Source organism: Microcaecilia unicolor, chromosome 2 (genome assembly GCF_901765095.1).
Source record: "Microcaecilia unicolor chromosome 2, aMicUni1.1, whole genome shotgun sequence".
Lineage (NCBI taxonomy): Eukaryota > Metazoa > Chordata > Amphibia > Gymnophiona > Siphonopidae > Microcaecilia > Microcaecilia unicolor.
In genome coordinates, this window is record NC_044032.1 from 514,309,529 (window position 1) to 514,332,078 (window position 22,550).

The window sequence follows — 22,550 nt, forward strand, 5'->3', positions numbered from 1 at the left end:
GCGTCTGTCGTGACGACAATCCACTCCGGGGTCACCAGAGGCAATCCTGCAGACAACTTGTCTGTCTGCGTCCACCAGCTCAGCGCCTTGCGCACTGCTGGGTCCACGGGAAGGCGCACAGCATAATCCTCCCACATCGGAGTCCAGCGCAGCAGCAGAGATAGCTGTAGTGGTCTCATATGAGCCCTGGCCCAGGGCACTACTTCCATCGTGGCCGTCATAGAGCCCAACAGCTGCACGTAGTCCCAAGCCCGAATAGGAGAGGCTACTAGGAACTAGTCCACCTGAGCCTGAAGCTTGACAATCCGATTGTCTGGCAGGAACACTCTGCCCACTTGGGTGTCGAATCGAACTCCCAGGTACTCCAGGGACTGAGTCGGGCGCAGCTGGCTCTTCTTCCAGTTGATGATCCATCCCCGGGAGCTCACAAGAGCAACTACCCGGTCCATAGCTTTGCCGCACTCTGCATAAGAGGGGGCTCGGATCAACCAGTCGTCCAGATAAGGATGGACTTGTACTCCTTCCTTTAGCAGGAAGGCCGCTATGACCCCCATTACTTTGGAAAAGGTCCGCGGAGCAGTAGCCAACCCGAAAGGGAGGGCTCTGAACTGGAAGTGTCGTCTCAGGACTGTAAAACGCAGAAAGCGTTGGAGAGGAGGCCAGATGGGAATATGCAGGTACGCTTCCTTGATGTCCAAGGAAGCCAAGAACTCTCCTGCCTTCACTGCCGCTATAACAGAGCGGAGAGTCTCCATGCGAAAGTGCCTCACTTTCCAGGCCCGATTGACCCCTTTGAGGTCGAGGATAGGCCGGACAGAACCTCCTTTCTTTGGAACCACAAAGAAAATGGAGTAACGTCCCTTGCCAATCTGATTTTTTGGCACCGGAACGACCGCACCCAGGCGGATCAGGTTGTCCAAGGTCTGCTGCACTGCCACAGCTTGACCGGAGACTTGCAGGGAGAGAGTACAAACCCGTCTCTTAAGGGTTGGCAGAACTCTAGCTTGTAGCCGTCTCTGATGACTTCCAGCACCCACGCGTCTGAAGTTATAGTGGTCCACTCGCCCAGAAACGAGGACAGCCGTCCTCCAATCTGCACTGGGGCGTGGACCAAGGCCCCGTCATTGGGTACGAGACCCTGGGGGAGGACTGGAGGGAGCACCTCCGGGACGGCGGTCTCTGCGAAAGGAATGCTGCTTGGGGGAGAAATTCCTCTTGAAGGAAGAGGGGGCAGAGGAACCCGACTTGCCCGGGCGGTACCGACGGGCTTCCAGCAACCGTCCTCTGGAGGTACCGGGACGAGTACTAGCCCGAGCCCTGACCTCTGGTAATTTCTTGCCCTTAGACGTGCCGAGATCGGTCACGATTTTGTCCAGCTCGACCCCAAAGAGCAGCTTGCCTTTAAAAGGCAATCTAGCCAGGCGGGATTTAGAGGCGTGGTCAGCAGACCAATGTTTCAGCCAAAGCCACCGCCGCGCAGAGACTGTCTAAGCCATGCCTTTAGCTGAGGCTCTCAAGACATCATACAGCAAGTCTGCCAAATAGGCTAAGCCCGATTCCAGGGCCGGCCAATCAGCCCTCAAGGAAAGATCCGAGGGGGAAGCCCGCTGCACCATAGTCAGGCACGCCCTGGCCACATAGGAGCCGCAAACTGAGGCCTGCAAACTTAAAGCAGCTGCCTCAAAGGACGACCTTAAGGCCGCCTCCAATCTTCTGTCTTGGGCGTCCTTTAGGGCCGTGCCACCTTCCACCGGCAACGCCGTTTTCTTAGTCACCGCAGTGATTAAAGAATCCACGGTAGGCCACAGATAGGCCTCACGTTCACTCACAGCCAAAGGATAGAGGCGGGACATAGCCCTAGCCACTTTAAGGCTCGTTTCCGGGACATCCCATTGAGCCGCAATTAAGGTGTGCATGGCATCGTGCACGTGGAAGGATCTAGGCGGGCGCTTCGTCCCCAGCATAATGGCAGAGCCAACAGGGGCTGAGGGAGAGACGTCCTCCGGAGAGGAAATCTTCAAAGTGTCCATGGCCTGTAACAACAGGTTGGGCAAATCCTCTGGGCTAAAAAGCCGCGCTGCAGAGGGGTCATCCGCTCCATCCGAGCGGGGATCTATCTCCTCCAAGGAATCCGCAAAGGACCGTTGGGAGACCTCAGACACGCTGCCCTCATCTACATCGGAGGAGACAAAGTCCTCCAAGGCCTGGAAATCAACCCGAGGGCGTTTACCTCTGGGAACCTCAACCTCTTTATCAGAAGAGGGAGCAGGGGCAGCGTTTTGCATGAGGAAAGCCTGATGCAGCAGCAAAACAAACTCGGGGGAGAAACCCCCCAGACTGTGCACTTCCGCAGCCTGGGCAACAGCCCTAGACGCACTCTCAACCGGTGCTCGCAATAGCGGGGGAGAGACATGCTGCGCATCCAAAATGGCGTCCGGCGCGAAACTCCGCGAAGGAGCCGCGCGGGAAGAACGGCGCTTAACTTTAGCCGCTTTGTGCCGTCGCCCAAATTAAGGGCGTTCATGGCATTAATGTCTCCAACCTCAAGGGCGGCCCACGAAGAAGCCGTCCGAGCCGCGTGGCCGGCCAAGATGGCGGAGGCGAGGAGCGGGGGATGGGCGTTTATGGCGGGAAAAAACCGCCACGCCGGAGGAACGACCGGGACATTCATCGGTCACTAAACTGTCACCCATCAAGGGCGAATCAGGTTGTAAAACCCCCGCATCCCCTCTAGAAGCGCTCCAGCGATCCGGGGAGCGACCCTTTGCGCCCTCGCCCTCCGACGCCATATGCCACGAGGAGAAGAATCGGGGAACCCCCTGCCCGCTATAAAAAGGTAAAATTACCTGCTTGCCGCTCCGAGCTGTAACGAACTGGTGTCCCAGTGAGTAGCTGCAATGAACGTTTAAAGAAACGTCGAATTAAACGCCTTTAAAGACGTTTAAAAATTTTTTTTTTTTTTTTTTTTTTTTTAAACGGAGCCAGCGGGAGGGGGGAGAAAAGGAGGGACCTGGCACCACCAGGTTTGCACTTGCTCAAAAGAGCCCTCAACCCCAGGCCTCAACAAAACCTAAGGATTAGGCTTGGAGGCCTAGCCAGAGCTGCTGCTGTGTGTGACCACCACCTGCTGAGATAGAGAACATACTGAGGAGTTTCCGGCAGCACATGACCACATATAGGGAGGCAAAAGTTTGCTCTCTATCTCCACCTGCTGGTAGATGGACACAACCCACCAGTCTATGGATTGATCAGCTTGATGATATGGAAAGAGGCAAATTTCCAACTCCAGAGGATCAGTAGCGTGGGAAAGGCAGGGAAAGGGCGAACCTATGTGCCTGCATCCACAGCGTGGGCAAAGACAGGGACAGAGCTTGCCTATTTGTCTACTTCCACATCGGGGGCCGGGTAAAACAGGGAAAGGGCTAACCTATTTGCCTTTAAAGTGGGCACCACCAGCCACAACACCCCTGCTACAACTGGCAAAAGCACAGGAGCCACCCCAGGCAGATTTTCTGAAGGAGCTTGAACAAGCTGCAACCACCCTGCTGGGGAGATAGAGTATACTGAAGAGGGAGATGGAGGTAGCTGGCCATGAGGCACTATGGTTTTTCAGTGCTATCTCCCCCTGCTGGTTGATGGACACAACCCACTCGTAATGGATTCATCTGCTTGATGACAAGGAAAAAAGCATTTTAATTTTTTTTCTGGATGCTTATGTTTAGATGCAAGTAGACTCCAATCTGTGCTTTGTTTTTTTAAGAATGGCCGCTTTATATTTAGACACAGGACAAGAATGCCAATGGGTGCTTCACACTTGGGTCTGCTGTTTCTTACAAGCAGTGCTCAAGGGCTTGTACGGGCTTTCCTTCTGCTTCCAAAAGCAAATCAAAACTGGTAGATTTTACTGAAAGAAATGTGAATATGGGAAATCCTCTCTTCCAACACCCTAACGCCTGCTCGGACCCGGCGTTATTTTTTACGCTCGTAAGACACCTTTGTTTTGGGCGCTCTTTTCAGATCATTGGGGAGGAATACAAAATGACTTCATTTATATAAGCTTGACTACATTTACATGCTATCTGTGCTAAGGTCTGGCGCACTTGTTGCTTGCTGCACTACACCCCTCTGATCATTCTGCACTGGTAAATAAAGGCACTAGTACGGCACCAAGGGCCTCTAGCACCCACATTTACTTTTAATCGTCGGCACCTTAGTGGAGCCAGTTCTTCAGAAGGGGGCTACATGGCAGACCTAGTTTAAAAATAATAATTTTAAAAAATCCTCCTCCTGTTGGACTAAGAATATTTTTTAAGTATCAAGCTTCAAGTTTGAGGGTTTACTATCCTGCCCATCGCAAACTACATCTAGGTGGGTTTATATACTAAAAAACTAGAGAAACTTAGAGATCAGGATAGAAAACAGGATCAACAGGATAGAAAGGGAAGTACAAAAGGAGGGGATATGCTGTTATCAGGACTTCTGCACTAATGGTCTCAGTTATGCCAATTCTGTTTTTGGCACATATGAGGCTGACTGCACCAAATTTTTTTGGGTATCTGAGACCATCATACAGCAAATGTCATTTCAGAACTGAAGACCCTTTCAGAAAAACTTGTACAATGGGGTCAGTCCTTGTCTTGCCAGTGTCATCTTCCTGATGCCATTTTGTAATAACAATACTTATTTTCATAGTGCTACACAGTAGTGGTAAGTATTTAGATACACTATGTCCCTACTCTGACGAGCTTACAATCTAAGTGGGTATCTAAAGCAATGGAATAAAGTGACCTGCCTAATGTTACAAGGAGTGTCGGAATCAGAAACAGAACCCTGGCTCCCCTGATCCTCAGCCCTTTGCCAGCCACATTATCAACTTCCTCTCCCATGATTCCTGGGGGGGGGGGGGGGGGGAAGAGGATTTGCTCTTTGGGGCAGATTGGCCCGAATTTTCGTCAACAGCTGGATTACTAAAACTGTCCCTTTCTTTCCTATGTTTCTCTGTATCCAATAAGGAAGACTACAGTAATTTTTGTATAGTTTGTTGTGTAAAGATAATTTTTTATTGTTCTGTCCTTTTATATTTTGTATGTGATTTGTTCCCTGCTTAGACTTTCATAGATATAGCGGATTATAAATAAAGTTTTCTTATTATTTTGGGAGCCCTGTAATGTCAAGACCTTGGAGACATCCATGCACAGTGGAGCAGTGCAGATTATGGTCTGGCCCGAGGTACTTATAACAGATGGTGAGAGCATCTATGATGAGCATTTTCCACCTACAGGTGCACCATTACAACTTTTTGACATCTACCACCAAGAAAAGAGAAAAGGGAAGGATCACAGGCCATCACCAGGTTGAAAAAAATATTTTAAATCAAGGCAAACTTTCCTGTTGTAATACAGTATGCGAGAATTGGTAACTGCATTCAAGAACAAGCATGGACAAAAAAAATAAATAAAACACCAGAACTCAAAAGCTAATTTAGGGCCCCTTTTTACTAAACCACAGTAGCGATTCCCGTGTGGCAAATACAACACGGTTCGAATATATTTGCCACACCGGGAATCACTAACACAGTTTAGTAAAAAGAGGTCCTTAGTGTCTGTACTTTTAAAATGACATCACACACTTCTGCAGCCATGTCATCCTGCTTGTCAACCAAGAACCTATTTGTCTTCAAAGAAATGATGGGCAAATGACAACTAAAACTGACAACCGGAATGGGGGGGGGGGGGGGGGGGGAATTTTTTTTTTTAAGAAATTTAACTGAAATGCATGCGGTATGTAAGATACTATCTAGAAACCGTCCAAGCTTATTATAGGGAACCTTTTACTAAGCTGCATCAAGCACTAATAAACGCTTAATAAAGGAAAAATGGCCTAATGCAGGAAACAGTAAAACAATTCTGAGTTAGTGAATGATACATACCTGTAGCAGGTGTTCTCCGAGGACAGCAGGCTGATTGTTCTCACGACTGGGTGACGTCCGCGGCAGCCCCCACCAACCGGAAGAAGCTTCGCGGGCGGTCCGCACGCAGGGCACGCCCACCGCGCATGCGCGGCCGTCTTCTCGCCCGTGCGTGACCGTTCCCGCCAGTTGAATGACAAGCAAGAAACAACCTGAAAACGCAACTCCAAAGGGGAGGAGGGAGGGTAGGTGAGAACAATCAGCCTGCTGTCCTCGGAGAACACCTGCTACAGGTATGTATCATTTACTTTCTCCGAGGACAAGCAGGCTGCTTGTTCTCACGACTGGGGTATCCCTAGCTCTCAGGCTCACTCAAAACAAGAACCCAGGTCAATGGAACCTCGCAACGGCGAGGGCACAACAGAAATTGACCTACGAAAAACAACTAACTGAGAGTGCAGCCTGACCAGAATAAATTCGGGTCCTGGAGGGTGGAGTTGGATTTACACCCCAAACAGATTCTGCAGCACCGACTGCCCGAACCGACTGTCGCGTCGGGTATCCTGCTGGAGGCAGTAATGTGATGTGAATGTGTGGACAGATGACCACGTCGCAGCCTTGCAAATCTCTTCAATAGTGGCTGACTTCAAGTGGGCCACTGACGCTGCAATGGCTCTGACACTATGAGCCGTGACATGACCCTCAAGAGCCAGCCCAGCCTGGGCGTAAGTGAAGGAAATGCAATCTGCTAGCCAATTGGAGATGGTGCGTTTCCCGACAGCGACCCCTAGCCTGTTAGGGTCGAAAGAAACAAACAATTGGGCGGACTGTCTGTGGGGCTGTGTCCGCTCCAAGTAGAAGGCCAATGCTCTCTTGCAGTCCAATGTGTGCAACTGACGCTCAGCAGGGCGGGTATGCGGCCTGGGGAAGAATGTTGGCAAGACAATTGACTGGTTAAGATGGAACTCCGACACCACCTTCGGCAGGAACTTTGGGTGGGTGCGGAGCACTACTCTGTTGTGATGAAATTTGGTATATGGAGCATGAGCTACCAGGGCTTGAAGCTCACTGACCCTACGAGCTGAAGTAACTGCCACCAAGAAAATGACCTTCCAGGTCAAGTACTTCAGATGGCAGGTATTCAGTGGCTCAAAAGGAGGTTTCATGAGCTGGGTGAGGACGACGTTGAGATCCCATGATACTGCAGGAGGCTTGACAGGGGGCTTTGACAAAAGCAAGCCTCTCATGAATCGAACGACTAAAGGCTCTCCAGAGATGGCTTTACCTTCCACACGATAATGGTAAGCACTAATCGCACTAATGTGATTCCTTACTGAGTTGGTCTTGAGGCCAGACTCTGATAAGTGCAGAAGGTATTCAAGCAGGTTCTGTGCAGGGCAAGAACGAGGTTCTAGGGCCTTGCTCTCACACCAAACGACAAACCTCCTCCACTTGAAAAAGTAACTCTTTTTAGTGGAATCCTTCCTAGAGGCAAGCAAGACACGGGAGACACCCTCCGACAGACCCAACGCAGCGAAGTCTACTCCCTCAACATCCAAGCCGTGAGAGCCAGAGACTGAAGGTTGGGGTGCAGAAGCGCTCCGTCGTTCTGCGAAATGAGGGTCGGAAAACACTCCAATCTCCACGGTTCTTCGGAGGACAACTCCAGAAGAAGAGGGAACCAGATCTGACGGGGCCAAAAGGGCGCTATCAGAATCATGGTGCCGCGGTCTTGCTTGAGCTTCAGTAAGGTCTTCCCCACCAAAGGTATGGGAGGATAAGCATACAGGAGGCCGGTCCCCCAATGGAGGAGAAAGGCATCTGACGCTAGCCTGCCGTGTGCCTGTAGTCTGGAACAGAACAGAGGCAGCTTGTGGTTGGTCTGAGAGGCGAAAAGGTCCACCGAGGGGGTGCCCCACTCTCGGAAGATCTTGCGTACCACTCTGGAATGAAGCGACCACTCGTGCCTTTGCATGACTCTGCTCAGTCTGTCGGCCAGACTGTTGTTTACACCTGCCAGGTATGTGGCTTGGAGGAGCATGCCGAACCGGCAGGCCCACTGCCACATGCCCACAGCTTCCTGACACAAGGGGCGAGATCCGGTGCCCCTCTGCTTGTTGGTGTAATATATTGCAACCTGATTGTCTGTCCGAATTTGGATAATTTGGCAGGACAGCCGATCCCTGAAAGCCTTCAGTGCGTTCTAGATCGCTCGGAGCTCCAGGAGATTGATCTGCAGATCCTTTTCCTGGAGGGACCACAGACCCTGGGTGTGGAGCCCATCGACATGAGCTCCCCACCCCAGGCGAGATGCATCCGTCGTCAGCACTTTCGTGGGCTGCGGAATTTGGAATGGACGTCCCAGGGTCAAATTGGTCCGAATGGTCCACCAGAGCAGTGAAGTGCGGCAACTGGTGGAGAGGCGGATGACATCTTCTAGATTCCCGGTGGCTTGGAACCACTGGGAAGCTAGGGTCCATTGAGCAGATCTCATGTGAAGACGAGCCATGGGAGTCACATGAACTGTGGAGGCCATATGACCCAGAAGTCTCAACATCTGCCGAGCTGTGACCTGCTGAGACGCTCTGGTCTGGGAAGCCAGGGCCAGGAGGTTGTTGGCCCTCGCCTCGGGAAGGAAGGCCTGAGCCGTCTGTGTATTCAGCAGAGCTCCTATGAATTCCAGAGACTGAGTTGGCTGGAGATGGGACTTTGGGTAATTTATCACAAACCCCAGCAGCTCCAGGAGTTGAATAGTGCACTGCATAGACCGGAGGGCTCCTGCCTCCGAGGTGCTCTTGACCAGCCAATCGTCGAGATATGGGAACACGTGCACTCCCAGCTTGCGTAGGTAGGCCGCTACCACCACGAGGCACTTTGTAAACACTCGTGGGGCAGAGGCGAGCCCAAAGGGCAGCACACAATACTGAAAGTGCCGTGCGCCCAGGCGGAATCTGAGATACTGTCTGTGAGCTGGCAGTATTGGGATGTGAGTGTATGCATCCTTTAAATCCAGGGAACATAGCCAATCGTTTTTCTGAATCATTGGCAGAAGGGTGCCCAAGGAAAGAATCCTGAACTTTTCTTTGACCAGGAATTTGTTCAGGCCTCTCAGGTCTAGGATGGGACGCATCCCCCCTGTTTTCTTTTCCACAAGGAAGTACCTGGAATAGAATCCCTGCCCTTCTTGCCCGGGTGGTACGGGCTCGACCGCATTGGCGCTGAGAAGGGCGGAGAGTTCCTCTGCAAGTACCTGCTTGTGATGGGAGCTGAAGGATTGAGCTCCCGGAGGACAATTTGGTGGCAGGGAGGCCAAATTCAGGGAGTATCCGCACCGCACTATTTGGAGAACCCACTGATCGGAGGTTATGAGAGGCCACCTTTGGTGAAAAATTTTTAACCTCCCTCCGACCGGTAGACCGTCCGGTACGGACACTTTGAGGGCGGCTATGTTCCCGTGGATCCAGTCAAAAGCCCGTCCCCGGCTTTTGCTGTGGAGGCGCAGGGGGCTGCTTAGGCGCACGCTGTTGACGAGAACGAGCGCGCTGGGGCTGTCCCTGTACCTGACGAGGCCTTCGGGCCGGCTGGGTGTACCTACGCTTTGCAAAAGAATAGGGTACAGCCTGCCGGGCCCGGGAAAAACGTCCACCTGCTGAGGTGGATGCTGAAGGCGCCCGGTGGGAGAGCTTGTCGAGGGCGGTTTCCCGCTGATGCAGTTGGTCCACCAGCTGCTCAACCTTCTCACCAAAAATGTTATCCCCCCGGCAAGGGACGTCGGCCAGTCTCTGCTGGGTGCGGTTGTCCAGGTCAGAGGCACGCAGCCATGAGAGCCTGCGCATCACTATACCTTGGGCCGCAGCACGAGATGCCACGTCACAGGTGTCATAGATACCCCTGGACAGGAACTTTCTACACGCCTTCAGCTGCCTGACCACCTCCTGATAAGGCCTGGACTGCTCCGGCAGGAGCTTATCGACTAGGTCCGCCAGTTGCTTCACATTGTTCCGCATGTGGATGCTCGTATAGAGCTGGCATGACTGGATGCGGGTCACGAGCATGGAAGATTGGTAGGTCTTCCTCCCAAACGAGTCCAGAGTGCGAGACTCCCGCCCCGGGGGCGCCGAGGCGGTATCCCTCGAACTCCGTGCCCTCTTGAGAGCAGAATCCACGACCGCCGAGTCATGGGGCAATTGGGGCCGCATCAACTCTGGGTCCGAGTGGACTCTGTACTGGGACTCTGCTTTCTTGGGAATGGTGGGATTAGATAATGGTCTCATCCAGTTCCGAAGCAGTGTCTCTTTGAGGACGTTGTGCAGTGGCACCGTGGAGGACTCTCTAGGTGGTGATGGATAGTCGAGGACCTCGAGCATCTCAGCCCTCGGCTCATCCACAGAGACCACGGGGAAGGGAATGCAAATCGACATGTCCCTTACAAAGGAGGCAAAGGAGAGGCTCTCAGGGGGCGAGAGCTTCCTCTCTGGTGAAGGCGTGGGGTCCGAGGGAAGACCCGCAGACTCCTCTGAGGAGAAATATCTGGGGTCCTCCTCTTCCCCCCACGAGGCCTCTTCCTCGGTATCGGACATGAACTCATGTAGCTGAGTCCTGAACCGGGCCCGGCTCGACGTCGAGGCACCGAGGCCTCGGTGTCGTCGAGCGGTGGACTCCCGCGCCGGCGGGGACGAAGCTCCCTCCATCGACGTCGACGGGGACTCCACCTGCGTGGCGGTCGAGACCGGCGCCGCAAGCGGCGGCCTCGGGCTAGAGCTCGCCGGCGCCACAGTCATCGGCGCTGAGGGCGCAAGCACCCCCGGCGCCGGCACAGCCTGGCGCATCAGCCCTTCCAGGATCCCCGGAAGGATGGCTCGGAGGCACTCGTCCAGGCCCGCTGTCGGGAAAGACGTGGGGGCCGGTAGAGGCGTCGGTGCCGGAAGCTGCCCGGGTCCAGGAGACTGCACCGAAGCACTGGGACCCTGACGTGTCGGTACCTCCACCACCGAGGGGGACCTTTCCTCTCGACGCGGACGCTTCGGCGTCGACTCCTCCCCGGTACCGAGTGCCGAGGGCGACCGGTGACGGTGCTTCTTAGCCTTCTTGCGGTTCCCGTCACCGGTGCCAGGTGGTATGGAGGAGGAAGAGGTCGATCCCCCTCGGTCCCGAGGAACCGGGTCAGACAGGGTTCGGTCCCGAGGGCCACGGGCTGAGGGAGTGACCGGGGCCGACTGCCCACGCGGCCTCTCACCCCTACCCTCACCGGAGGACCGGAGGGGCCGACGGGACCTGTTCTCCTGGGGTCGATGCCATCGGTGCCGATTTCTCGGGCGTCGATACCGATGCCGTCGAGGTCGACGTCGAGGGGCCGGCGCAAAAAGACGGTCCCGCAGAACTTGCCTCGCAACCTGAGTCCGTTTCCAGAGACCGAGACACAGAGAACACGACTTGATATTGTGCTCCGGCCCGAGGCACTGGAGGCACCAAGCGTGGGTGTCGGTCTGCGAGATCGGCTGGCCGCACCGACCACACTTCTTAAATCCACTCGGGACCTTCGAGGACATCGACGGAAAAATCGCGTCGGCGAAGTTAAAGTCGTCGATGGTGGCGGAAATCACACCTCGAAAAAATAAATCGATCGCGCGGCCACAAGGCCGCAACGCGACGCCCTCGCTAGAAAACGAGGGAAAAGGAGCGTGTGCTCTCTTTTTTTTTTTTTTTGGAAAAGAAAAAACTGGAGCGCACGGCAACCGAACTAAACGAAAAATAAACAAAATCGCGTAAACGCGACGGTCTTTCCGGGGCTGCTAAGAGAGAGCGGCAACGGCACGACTCTCTCCAGGCGCGGAAAAGACTGGCGGGAACGGTCACGCACGGGTGGGAAGACGGCCGCGCATGCGCGGTGGGCGTGCCCTGCGTGCGGACCGCCCGCGAAGCTTCTTCCGGTTGGTGGGGGCTGCCGTGGACGTCACCCAGTCGTGAGAACAAGCAGCCTGCTTGTCCTCGGAGAAAGTTTAGATATCTGTGTGTGGTTTTTTTTTTGGGGGGGGGGGGGGGGGGGGATTGGATAGGTCAGGCGCCGAGAACTGAAGTGCTATTCAGCTAATGCACCGACATCACTGGCGCTAACTGGTTAGCATGTCCATAACGAGGGAACCCTTAGTGCCTCCTACATAGGAGGGGATAAGTGCTCCCGCATTATTATTATTTTTATTTTTTTTAAATAAAACCACACACTATTAGTACACAATATGTGGCAAAACAGCAAAGATGACACAGGGATGAGTGGACAACATTCTAATCAGTGCAAACATAGATTATTCTGGACTCGACACAGTTGTGTTTCTGCTGGATAGGCCTGCATCAGGAGTCTCACATATTTCAAATAAGGTCATCCACTGTGTAGAGTCCAGAATAACCTATATAATAATTTGTACCTCAAGGTTCTCTGGCTGGCTGGGTTCATAACATCTTGGTGACGTCAGCTCGCCTCCAGCATTCCCGTAACCTCTCATTGTCCTGCCCTCGCGTAAAGACGAAATGACATCAGAGGAGAGCGGGACACATAGGGAAGGAACGCTGGAGGCGACGCAAGCCCAGTCTGCCTGCCGCCGCTCAGATGGAGAGGAGGGCAGAGGAGAATGACACGGAGGGGAGGGCAGGGCAGAGGAGGATCACTGCAAATGGAGGGGAGGGCAGGGGAGAGAGAAGAAACCGCTTTGATGAGAGCCTTAAAAACAAATCGGCCATTACACGATAGCCTTGCTAGTACCAGTTTCATTTTTTTTGAGAAACAGGCCTTTTTTACAAGTCTACAATAAACTGTTTTCACTTATTAGAATATTGTCCGCTCATCCTTGTGTCATCTTCGCTGTTTTGCCACATATTGTGTATTTTGCGGAGACTGGTTTCTTCTGTGTATACATCAACATTAGCACATAGCCAGAAACGCAACTAGAAAATGCCTCTTTTACGGCCATGCTGGAAATTAGCTTAGAGAGCAGGAAAGACCCACATTAGGATGCACTAAGCCCATTTACTAGTGTGGCTTAGTAAAAGGGACCCAATAAACAATAAAATTGTGAGTCCTCACTTTTATCTGCAGTAGCTCCCAGAAAAGGACACACTTGCTTTTTCCTTAAAACCTTTATCAACATCATTTCCAGGAATTGCTATTTCTATGCTCTTGCCTGTTTTCTTCTATTATTTCTTGCCTATACAATAGTTTGCATTTCTTTTTAATTATGCACTGAATTTGGACTGGTTTAGCTTTCTTTTTTCCTTTAATTGCGAGATTACAAAATATTATATTCTTTGTTAAACGTCCTTTGTTTAAAAAAATATATACATTTCAAACTAAGCATTCAAGAAAGTAAATACACATACCGTCAAATAAACTGAGGTCTCTACGTAATCCTGGTCCATAAAGCCCTTCTAAAATACTTTCAAAACCTGCAAATAAAGAAATTTCATTTTAATTATGAATTATTTTAAGAACTGAAATAATTTTGAACTATTACTTTTTGAGGCTAGTCTAATAAATTATGTTCCAATAACCTCCTCAGTCTTATTCTTAAACTCATAACTCATCTAACAAAGCCCAATTAATAGTGGATAATGATACAAAATACATGCAATGCAAACACTCAAAATAGGCAAAACCCTACTGCACAAGAAGTACCACAAAGCAGCAGAGGGATAACAAACCTTCAGAAAGAGCTAGGGTCACACACTTACTGTAACAAATGAGAATGAAAATTTAAACCAGTTATTCAATTTATTAATACCTGTTAATTTCCTTTCCTTGAATCCTACTAGACCAACCCAGATGATGAGTTGTGTCCCCCTACCAGCAGATGGAGACAGAAAATCCACAGACTTCTAGTGACATCACCAGTATAAGGGCTGGAACACTAATAAAACCTTCTGTATGCAACTTACACATTCATCAAATCAAACATCCAGTAGGGAACCACTGCTGAACAAATTATAGCTCTTTGGGTTATATGCCACTAAGCTGATGAGAAAGAGCAGTCCCCCAAGGCCTAAGTTGTCCAGAGCAGAAACAGGCAGATATGAATACATTTCACCTTTGTTTTCACCCTGCTAGACCAGTCCAGAAAAAAACGTGAGGTACAAAAACAGTATATCTTGTATGTCATACCACACAAGGCTCCTTCAGTCATAGCTCTGCCAAAAGAGGTTTGGTCTGTGGCCAGGACATCAATCTTGTAATGTTTCATAAAGGAATGATCACCATCATATGTCTTCCGCAGTCACCATCAGAGCCTTATCCAAGGAGGTCATTATGCCTGTGTTGAATGAGCCCACAGGCCAAGCAGCACAGTCGTACAACAAAAAATGTAAGCGACTCACTCAATGACAGCTTTAATCCACCTTACAATAGAAGACTTTGAAGGCACCTCCCCTTTGTATGGGCCTTGAAACACCACAAAGTCTATGGAAAGGGTTAGTCACATCCAGAAAATACAGGACTCTACAAACTGTACCTCCAGCTTATGGAGCTTCCCAGACAAATCTAAAAAGTCCCTAGCCATGAAGGCCTGAAGCAATACCACCTGATTTGCATGAAATGGAGAAATGACCTTCAGCAAGAACAGGACTGTGCAAAGAGATACCAAAAGCATAGATATGGCTCTGCCCAGTTCAAAGCCTGCAGATCAGAAATTCAGAATAACAAATCATGACCACAGTCTTTAGAGTTAGATCCTTTAGAAAAGTGTGCTTCAGAGGCTTGAATAGCAGGCCTACCAAAGCACTAACCACCAAAACCAGGTTCCACTGCAGAAGAACTGCCAAAAGTGAGTGTCAAAAAAGGGATAATCAGGGTGAGAAACTAAGGAAACTAGGGGAAGAACTGATGAAACAGAATTCTGGAGTAAGATAACTCACATTATCCCCTGTATTCTATAAATGGTACCTAGATTCCACACTGAGATATGCATGTATCTTAATTGGCAAAACAAGATTATCAGCATTTTAACAGCACTTAAGCAATAACAAGCACTAATTGGATATCCAATATACACTGCTGTAAATACCAAAGAAACTCTGAGGGAGTATTCGTTATCAAGTATGTAGGACATTAGTCTAATACATAATGAGATCTAGCAAATTCCTTTAAGTATCGCTGAACCACAGAAATTGAAGGGTTCTTAAACTGTTTTCATATTTTGTTTGACACTACCTCCTCCTTATCCAATTCAGCACTTTGAATATAGTCTAAAATATCTAAATTTGATTGTAATAGCCCTTTCCTTGCCTTCCATATATCTTATCCTTAAATATGAATCTAAGTCTTCAGCTGATAGTGTTAATTCATTTGTTAAAAGTAACTCGTTCGACCTTGATTATTTGCTCACTAACACGTATAGCTTCTTTAAAATCAGGAACTGCCTTACCTATGTATATTGTAAAATAATCCACCTTGGCTTGTTTTACTTTCCCCTTAATTTTGTATTTTTCTAGTCCAAAGAGGTTAATTTATAAAAAGATTTTTTTCTGCCACAATTTCCTATCAGGCAGCTAACCATTGAAATAATCTCCTATATCTGATTAGGACAGAAATGAACTACGGCTGTTTGCATAAAATGTAAAAACCTGTTTAAGAAGTACTTAGGGATGTAGTTAAATATAATAGTTCTTTTATTAATTCTTCATGCTAAAATGTTTCCTGCATATGCACAGCTTCTTACTTTGTAAGCCACACTGAACCAGAAATGGAACGTGCAAAATATCAATGTTACTATGTAATGTAAATCTTGCCGCAGAAACATGAAAGGGTTGCTACTTGGACCTTGAGGGAGCCAAGGGCCAGACCAGTAGTCCAACCCTGCATACAGAAAGTCCAAAATGGAGACCACGTCAGCATGGCAAGGAGGTAAATCATGCTCAGTGCACCATGCTACAAAAAACTGGCCAAACCCACACATAAGCTAAGAACTCTCCTCAGACTACTGCATGATATCTCACTGGATGAACATTCTGTCAGCTGGTCTGGATCAATTTCCATGCCCTGCTCCTGGTTTCTGGTGTCACCCAAGGCTCAATCCTTGGCCCAATCCTATTCAATCTTTCTTGTATTTCCCTCCTAATACTATTTCCTTGGCTTTACCATCTTCACCGACCCCCTCTCCTTCTATGATGACCATTTCTACTGATATAGGCAAAATAGCTGATCAAGCTCATTTTGTGATAGCCAAGCTTAGTACCATAAAAATTCAAGGCTATCATTTTCCATTCACCTTCAACTGTATACCACCCCCTCCTGTATACATAAAACCCTCCACTTCCACTTGTAAAGATATTGGATGTAATCTTTGACCATGCACCGTCTTTTCAAGCTCTAATCTCTGCTTTTGTCTCAAAAACAGGGGTTTTCAACCCAGTCAAGTTTCAAGGACATCCATAACGAATATACATAAAATTTGCATGCACATCTATTGTGAATATCCTGAAAACCAGACAGGTTTACAGTGTACTGAGGACTATGTTGCAAACCCAAGCTCTAGAAGATACTACACTCTACAGAAGATACAGTCAGTATAGTCCCAGCTTGAGATCTCCTCTCTTTGCATACTCATCTTGATTACTATAAAACCACAGTAGAGGGAATTGTAAAAGCAAAGTTACTCGCTGTTCTGCAAGGACAGCAGGCCAAGTATTCTCAAGCTGGGTGACATCATCTGATGAAGCCTGGTGTGGACACGGACTAAGAACATGCACTTGTGTCTTCCCACCCGATGCACAAGCATGAGCTCCTCAGTCATTTTAATAAAGCTAAATACAACTCCAAAGGGAGGTAGGAGGGTATGTGAGAGAGGATCAGTATCTTTGCTTTCTCCGAGGACAAGCAGGCAATTGTATCATCACAGCTGGGAATCCTTAGCTACCAGGCTCACCAAAAACAATGATGCTAGAATAGAAACGTGAACTGTTGAGGCCTGAAAGTCAATTAACTTGAAGCTAATAACATACTAGTTGTGAAGGTGCAGCCTGGAACTAAAGAAAACGGGGTCTAAGGGGGTGGAGCTGGATTCTTGTCACTGAACAAATTCTTCAGGACTTCCTGCCCGAATCAACTGTCACATCAAGTATCTTCTCAAGGCAGTAATGAGATGTGAATGCGTGGCCAGATGACCAAATCACTGCTTTGAAATCACCTCTATGAAAGCTGACCTCAAGTGAGTTACCAACGTAGTCACAATTCTGACATTAGGATCCTTGAAATGACCCTCCAGAGTATAAATAAAGGAGATGCAATCTGCAAGCAGCTAGCCAATTAGAAATTGTGCTTTTGCTGATGGCTACCCCATTTGGTTTGGATCAAAAGACACAAAAATCTGGGTGGACAATCTATGGGCTTTAGTCTGCTCCAGATAGAAGGCTAATGTCACGGTTGTGGCCGTGCCCTTAAACTAGGGTTATCATATGTCCGGATTTACCCGGACATGTCCTCTTTTTGAGGACATGTCCGGGCAACTGGGCGGGTTTTGCCAATCTGCCCGTTTGTCTGTATTTCTGGACAAACGGGCAAGGCTGGTGGGCAGGCCATCCTATAGGTCGGCCTGCCTGCCCGTTTGTCCAGAAATACGGACAAACGGGCAGATTGCTAGCCTCCCCTCCACTTAGTTATTACTGCCCTGGTGGTCTAGTGACTTCTTCCGCCTTCGAGGCAGGAAAGAGCCCCCTCTTTCCTGCCCGGAGCGCTGCCCTGCATGCATCCTTCCTGTTGGTGATCTTGGTGCCGATTCAAAATGGCCGCTGAGAGTTGAAGTGACCTCGCGAGACTTCAACTCTCGGTGGCCATTTTGAATCGGCGCCAAGATCACCAACAGGAAGCATACATGCAGGGCAGCGCTCCGGGCAGGAAAGAGGGGGCTCTTTCCTGCCCCGAAGAGGTCCTAGACCACCAGGGCAGTAGTAAGGTAAGGGGAGGGGGGTGACGGGGAGAGGGAAATGTGACGGGGGCGGAGCAAAATATAGTAACCCTAGTTCAGACCTACTGTTTCTCTGCATCTAGCTCTGTGACCTCTCCAGTCTGCCTTTTTCCCTATTGTTGTTCTTCCTGTTAGCCAAGCCTCACTTTGGTGTCCCTGAAGCCAAGCTTCGCTTTGGTCTCCCTGCTCTTGCTTCATTTCCTAATTGTGACATCATCAGCCTACTCCTTTGTAAGGACCTAGGGAGCTTTCCTACGTTGCCTTTGCAAGAGGTCTCAATCTTGTATTAACCGGTTTAGATCATTTCCCTGCTTGGCTTTCTTCCTGAGAATCTTGCTCCTGAAGGTCTGTTCTGTGTTTCTTTTGAGTCTTGTGTTTCAATGCTTTGCTTTGTTTCTGTGTGTTTGCTTTTGTACCTTGATCCTAAAAGCCTGGCTCTGAGCCACACCCTGCCCTTGGTGTCTGTATCTGTTTGACTCTACCCTTGCCTCCTGTTTTTAGTCTAGCCCTGCTTTTGACTAGCACATTGCTTCTTTGTTTGTTTGTCTTCCCTTAGTCTGCTTAATCCTTTGCCTGCTATGTTTGCTTCCGGGCTCTTGAGCTCTGTTTCTACCAAGTTCTGCTCCTGCTCTGTGTTTGAGCTAGTTCTGTACCAGTTTCCTGCCAAGCCAAGTCCCTTTCAGTATCCTGTTCCAGCCCAGCCCGTTCCAGAATCCTGAATCTTGTTCCAGCCCATTCCAGAACCCTGAATCCTGTTCCAGCCCAGCCTGTTTGAGAATCCTGAATCCTGTTTGAGAATCCTACTACTACTACTACTTAACACTTCTATAGCGCTACAAGGCATACGCAGCGCTGTACACCATACACGTAAAGACAGTCCCTGCTCAAAGAGCTTACAATCTAAATAGGACAGACAAACAGAACAATTAAGAGATAAGGGAGTTAAAGAGGTGGGGATAAAAGGTACAGGCAAGTGAGCAGTGATTAGGAGTCAAAAGCAGCGTTAAAGAGGTGGGCTTTTGGCCTGGATTTGAAAATGGGCAAGGACAGGGCTAGACGTACATGCTCAGGAAGTCTATTCCAGGCGTGAGGTTTTTAGTCTCGAGAATCCTGAATCCTGTTCCAGCCCAGCCTGTTCAAGAATCCTGAATCCTGTTCCAGCCCAGCCTGTTCGAGAATCCTGAATCCTGTCCCTGCCTTGTTTATTGTCTTGCTTCTGTTATTCTTGTTGCCTAGCTCCTACCCTGTCTTGCCTGTCTAGTTGTGCTTTATCTTGTCTCTTTCAGTCTAGTCCTGTCCGGCTCCAGTCCTTGCCTTGTCTGGACCCAGTTTTAATCTACTTCCATGTTTTCCCTTGTCTTGCATTTCTGGGTCCCAGTCCCAGTTTTAATCCAGTTCCGAGTCTTGCCATGTCCTATCTGGGTTCCAGTTCTGGCCCTTTGCCTTCTTTTCCTTCCCTCGTCTGGATCCGGTTCTTGTGTTTACTTACTTCTGTCCTGCCTTGTTGAGTCTGTTTATCCTAGTCCAGTCTGTTCTGATTCTTGCCTGTGCCAGCCCCGGTGATTTGTCTGCCAAAGCTCCAGGTTTGGTCCAAGGGCTCACCATTCCTGACAGTTGTGACAGCTAAGGCTTACTTGCAATCTAAGGTATGCAGTACACTTATCAGGATGGGCATTTGGATTTGGGAAAAATGATGGCAGGATATTGACTGATTAAGATGGAACTCTGACACTAGCTACGGAAGGAACTTGGGGTGCATGTGGAGAACATTTGTGATGGAACTTAAGGTGGATCTCCTACTAGAGCCTGAAGCTCACTGACTCTGTGAACTGAAGAGACCGCCACCAAAAACACAACTTTCCAGGTCAAATACTTTAGATGACAGGAATCAAGTGGCTCAAAAGGAATTTTCATCAGCTGAGTGAGGGCAACGTTGAGATCCCATGACACAGTTGGAGGTTTGACAGGGGGCTTGTTAAAAACAAACCTTGCCTAATGAGAGGCTGTACCGAGATGGTTTACCCGCACTTAGATGAGCCTTTAGAGAGTTGGTTTTCAAACCAGATTCAGAGGTGGAGGCGGTATCTTGTGTAGGGCAGGTGAGGGGATCTGAGGCCTTACCCTCACAACAGACAGCAAACCTCCTCCATTTACATGAGTAACACCTCTTAATGGAGTCTTTCCTGGAAATCAGCAAGATGCGAGAGACATCCTCTGGCAAATTGAAGAATTCAAATTCTATGCTTTCAACATCCATGCCAAGAGGGCTAGGGATTAGAGGCAGAAGGGATCTCCTGCGCTACGTGATGAGGGTTGGAAAATATCCCAATCTCCACGGTTCTTCAGAGGTCAACTCCAGAAGAGGAGGAAACCAGATATGCCTCAGCCAGTAAGAGGCAATTAGGATCATAGATTCCTGGTCTTGCTTGAGTTTCAGCAGAGACTTCTCTATGAGATGTACTGGAGAATACACATACGAGACTCTTCCCCCAAAATAAGCGATAAGCAACTGACACTAGTCTGCAGTGTGATTGGAGCCTAGAACAGAACTAAAGGATTTTGCATTTGAGATGAATGGCAAAATAAATCCACAGAGGGGCTACCTCACACTAAGAAGATCTTACGGGCTAAGCCCATGTTGAGAGACCACTTGAGTGACTGCAAAACCCTACTCAGTCTGTCTGCCAGGCCATTGTCTTTTGCTGGTAGTATGCGGCTCAGAGGACCAGTCCATGAAGGAGAGCCCACTGCCATTTTGCCACTGACACAAGGGATCCTGTACCCCCATGCTCATTCACATAGAACAGTGCAATCTAAGTTCTGGAGTCAATCTCTGAAAACCTTTAGAGCATTCCAAATAGCCCTCAGCTCAAGGAGGTTGATATGGAGATCTGTTTCCAGCCCAGACCAAGTTCCTTGGGTATGAAGCTCTTCTAGATGAACTCCCGACCCAGACTGGATGCATCTGTTAGCACCATCTGAGGAACTGGAATTTGGAATAGTAGTCCCACAGTCAAATGTGATCAAACTGTCCATGATTCAAACTCTGGCAGAATCTGGATTACACCCACTACATTCCGCCTCAAACCACTGGAAAGCTAGGGTCCACTGGGCTACTATCAAATGGAGCCGTGCCAAGGAAAGGACATGTACTGTTGAAGCCATGTGGCCCATGAATATTAACATTTGCCGAGCTGTGACCTGCATGGCCAGTGGTGTTAAGGTCTCTACTCTAGCTCATGGAAGAAAAGACAGCCTACAATGTATCGAGCAGGATTCCAATGTACTCCAAATCGTTGGACTGGGAAAAGGTGGGACTTCAAGTAGTTTATGACAACAACTGAATAGTTCAGGTGCGTTGACTTGTCGCTGAATCCTGTGATGTGCTCTTGACCAGTGTTGGTGAAGGTGGACTTATGAAGGCCTACACCATGCAGTTTCAGTGCTGGTAAAATATAATATAAAGAATAACTATAATCCACAAACAATAAAGTGTGGAGACACTTTTTCTTCTGTAAATTGCAAAGAAATAAACAAGGCCATTTGGTGCCCATCACAAAGCAAGTACCCCACCCCTTCCTCTGGCCAGTGAATGAGTCATGCAATTCACTGTTTATGATGAGTGTGTTCAAAGAGGCTAATTGGAGACTTTCAGGCTGCAGAATTAATTACCATGTGAAGGGGGCAAGGCACCTGAGGAGAAAGACAAGATACTGTAGCTTCAGGACTGGAAAGGAGAATGACATATTGAAAGGGTAGGGTCTGTGAGAACAGAATCCTGACTACTTTGAAGTAAGCTAAAGACTTTTATTGAGGATGTGCTTATTTACCAAAGGAATGAGGGTGTACCTTTTAAGGAAATGCAATATTTTTTTAATGTACCTTTTGGCAATGGTAGCAAACAAATGACATACCCTGAATGATGTATTCCTGGAAAAAAAAAAACAGTTCTTTGTACTTTGGGCTGAGAAACTCTATACAAATGCCTGATCTGGAAGGCAGGGAGGGTCACTGAAAATCTTCCTCAGTTTCTCTCAACAGACTAAGGAATATACAACCATTTCCATGGCACCTCCCTTATGTTTATGTTCCCTCACTACCCTGTTTCTTATGTGCTGCTCCTAGTTTTTTATTATTTCTTATTTTTCATGTTCTTGGGTAAGAACTCCCATCCATTCACTCAGTCTTCTTGCCACTTTTAGCCCACCCATCCACTCATAATGCCCCATTCAATTACTCAGCCACCCTCTGCAAATCAGATCCCTAGAATCTACTGACTCACTTGTCATCTCTCCATTAATTTACTCATTCACTCCCAGTATGCACACTCGCTCGGCCATCTTAGTTTTTAAAAACATTTTTGCTTTGTTTAGCTCTGTTTTTTTGTAGCGGTTACTGCTGCTCAACCGGAGAAGCAGCAGTGGCAAAGAAATGAAGATTGGAAGGAGGAGCGGGAGGCACAGTGCCGTGCCAAGGGTCTCTGGTGCCCCCCTGCAGACTATCAGTTGGTGCCCCCCCACTCCCCCCCCTCCGTCTCACTTCTTCATTAGATGTTTCTCCATTGCTACCTGTCTTTCCTTTAGACTGAAAACTACAGGCCCAGCCAGACCTGACAAAAGGGTCTACCACACCCTTCAATGTCAAGCATATACTAGAAGACTGTAAATTAGCTTACACAGGAAAGCAGTTTAAAAAAA

General features: G+C 48.9%; 1 protein-coding gene across 1 annotated transcript in view; it reads right to left on the reverse strand.

Moving 5' to 3' along the window:
* The window catches only part of LOC115462165 (ligand-dependent nuclear receptor corepressor-like protein), a 202,301-nt gene that overhangs the window by 135,184 nt on the left and 44,567 nt on the right, over positions 1-22,550 (reverse strand). Inside the window, exon 2 of the mRNA XM_030192190.1 lies at positions 13,280-13,345. Coding sequence (XP_030048050.1) covers positions 13,280-13,345 — 66 coding nt within the window. The remainder of the gene's footprint in view (positions 1-13,279; positions 13,346-22,550) is intronic.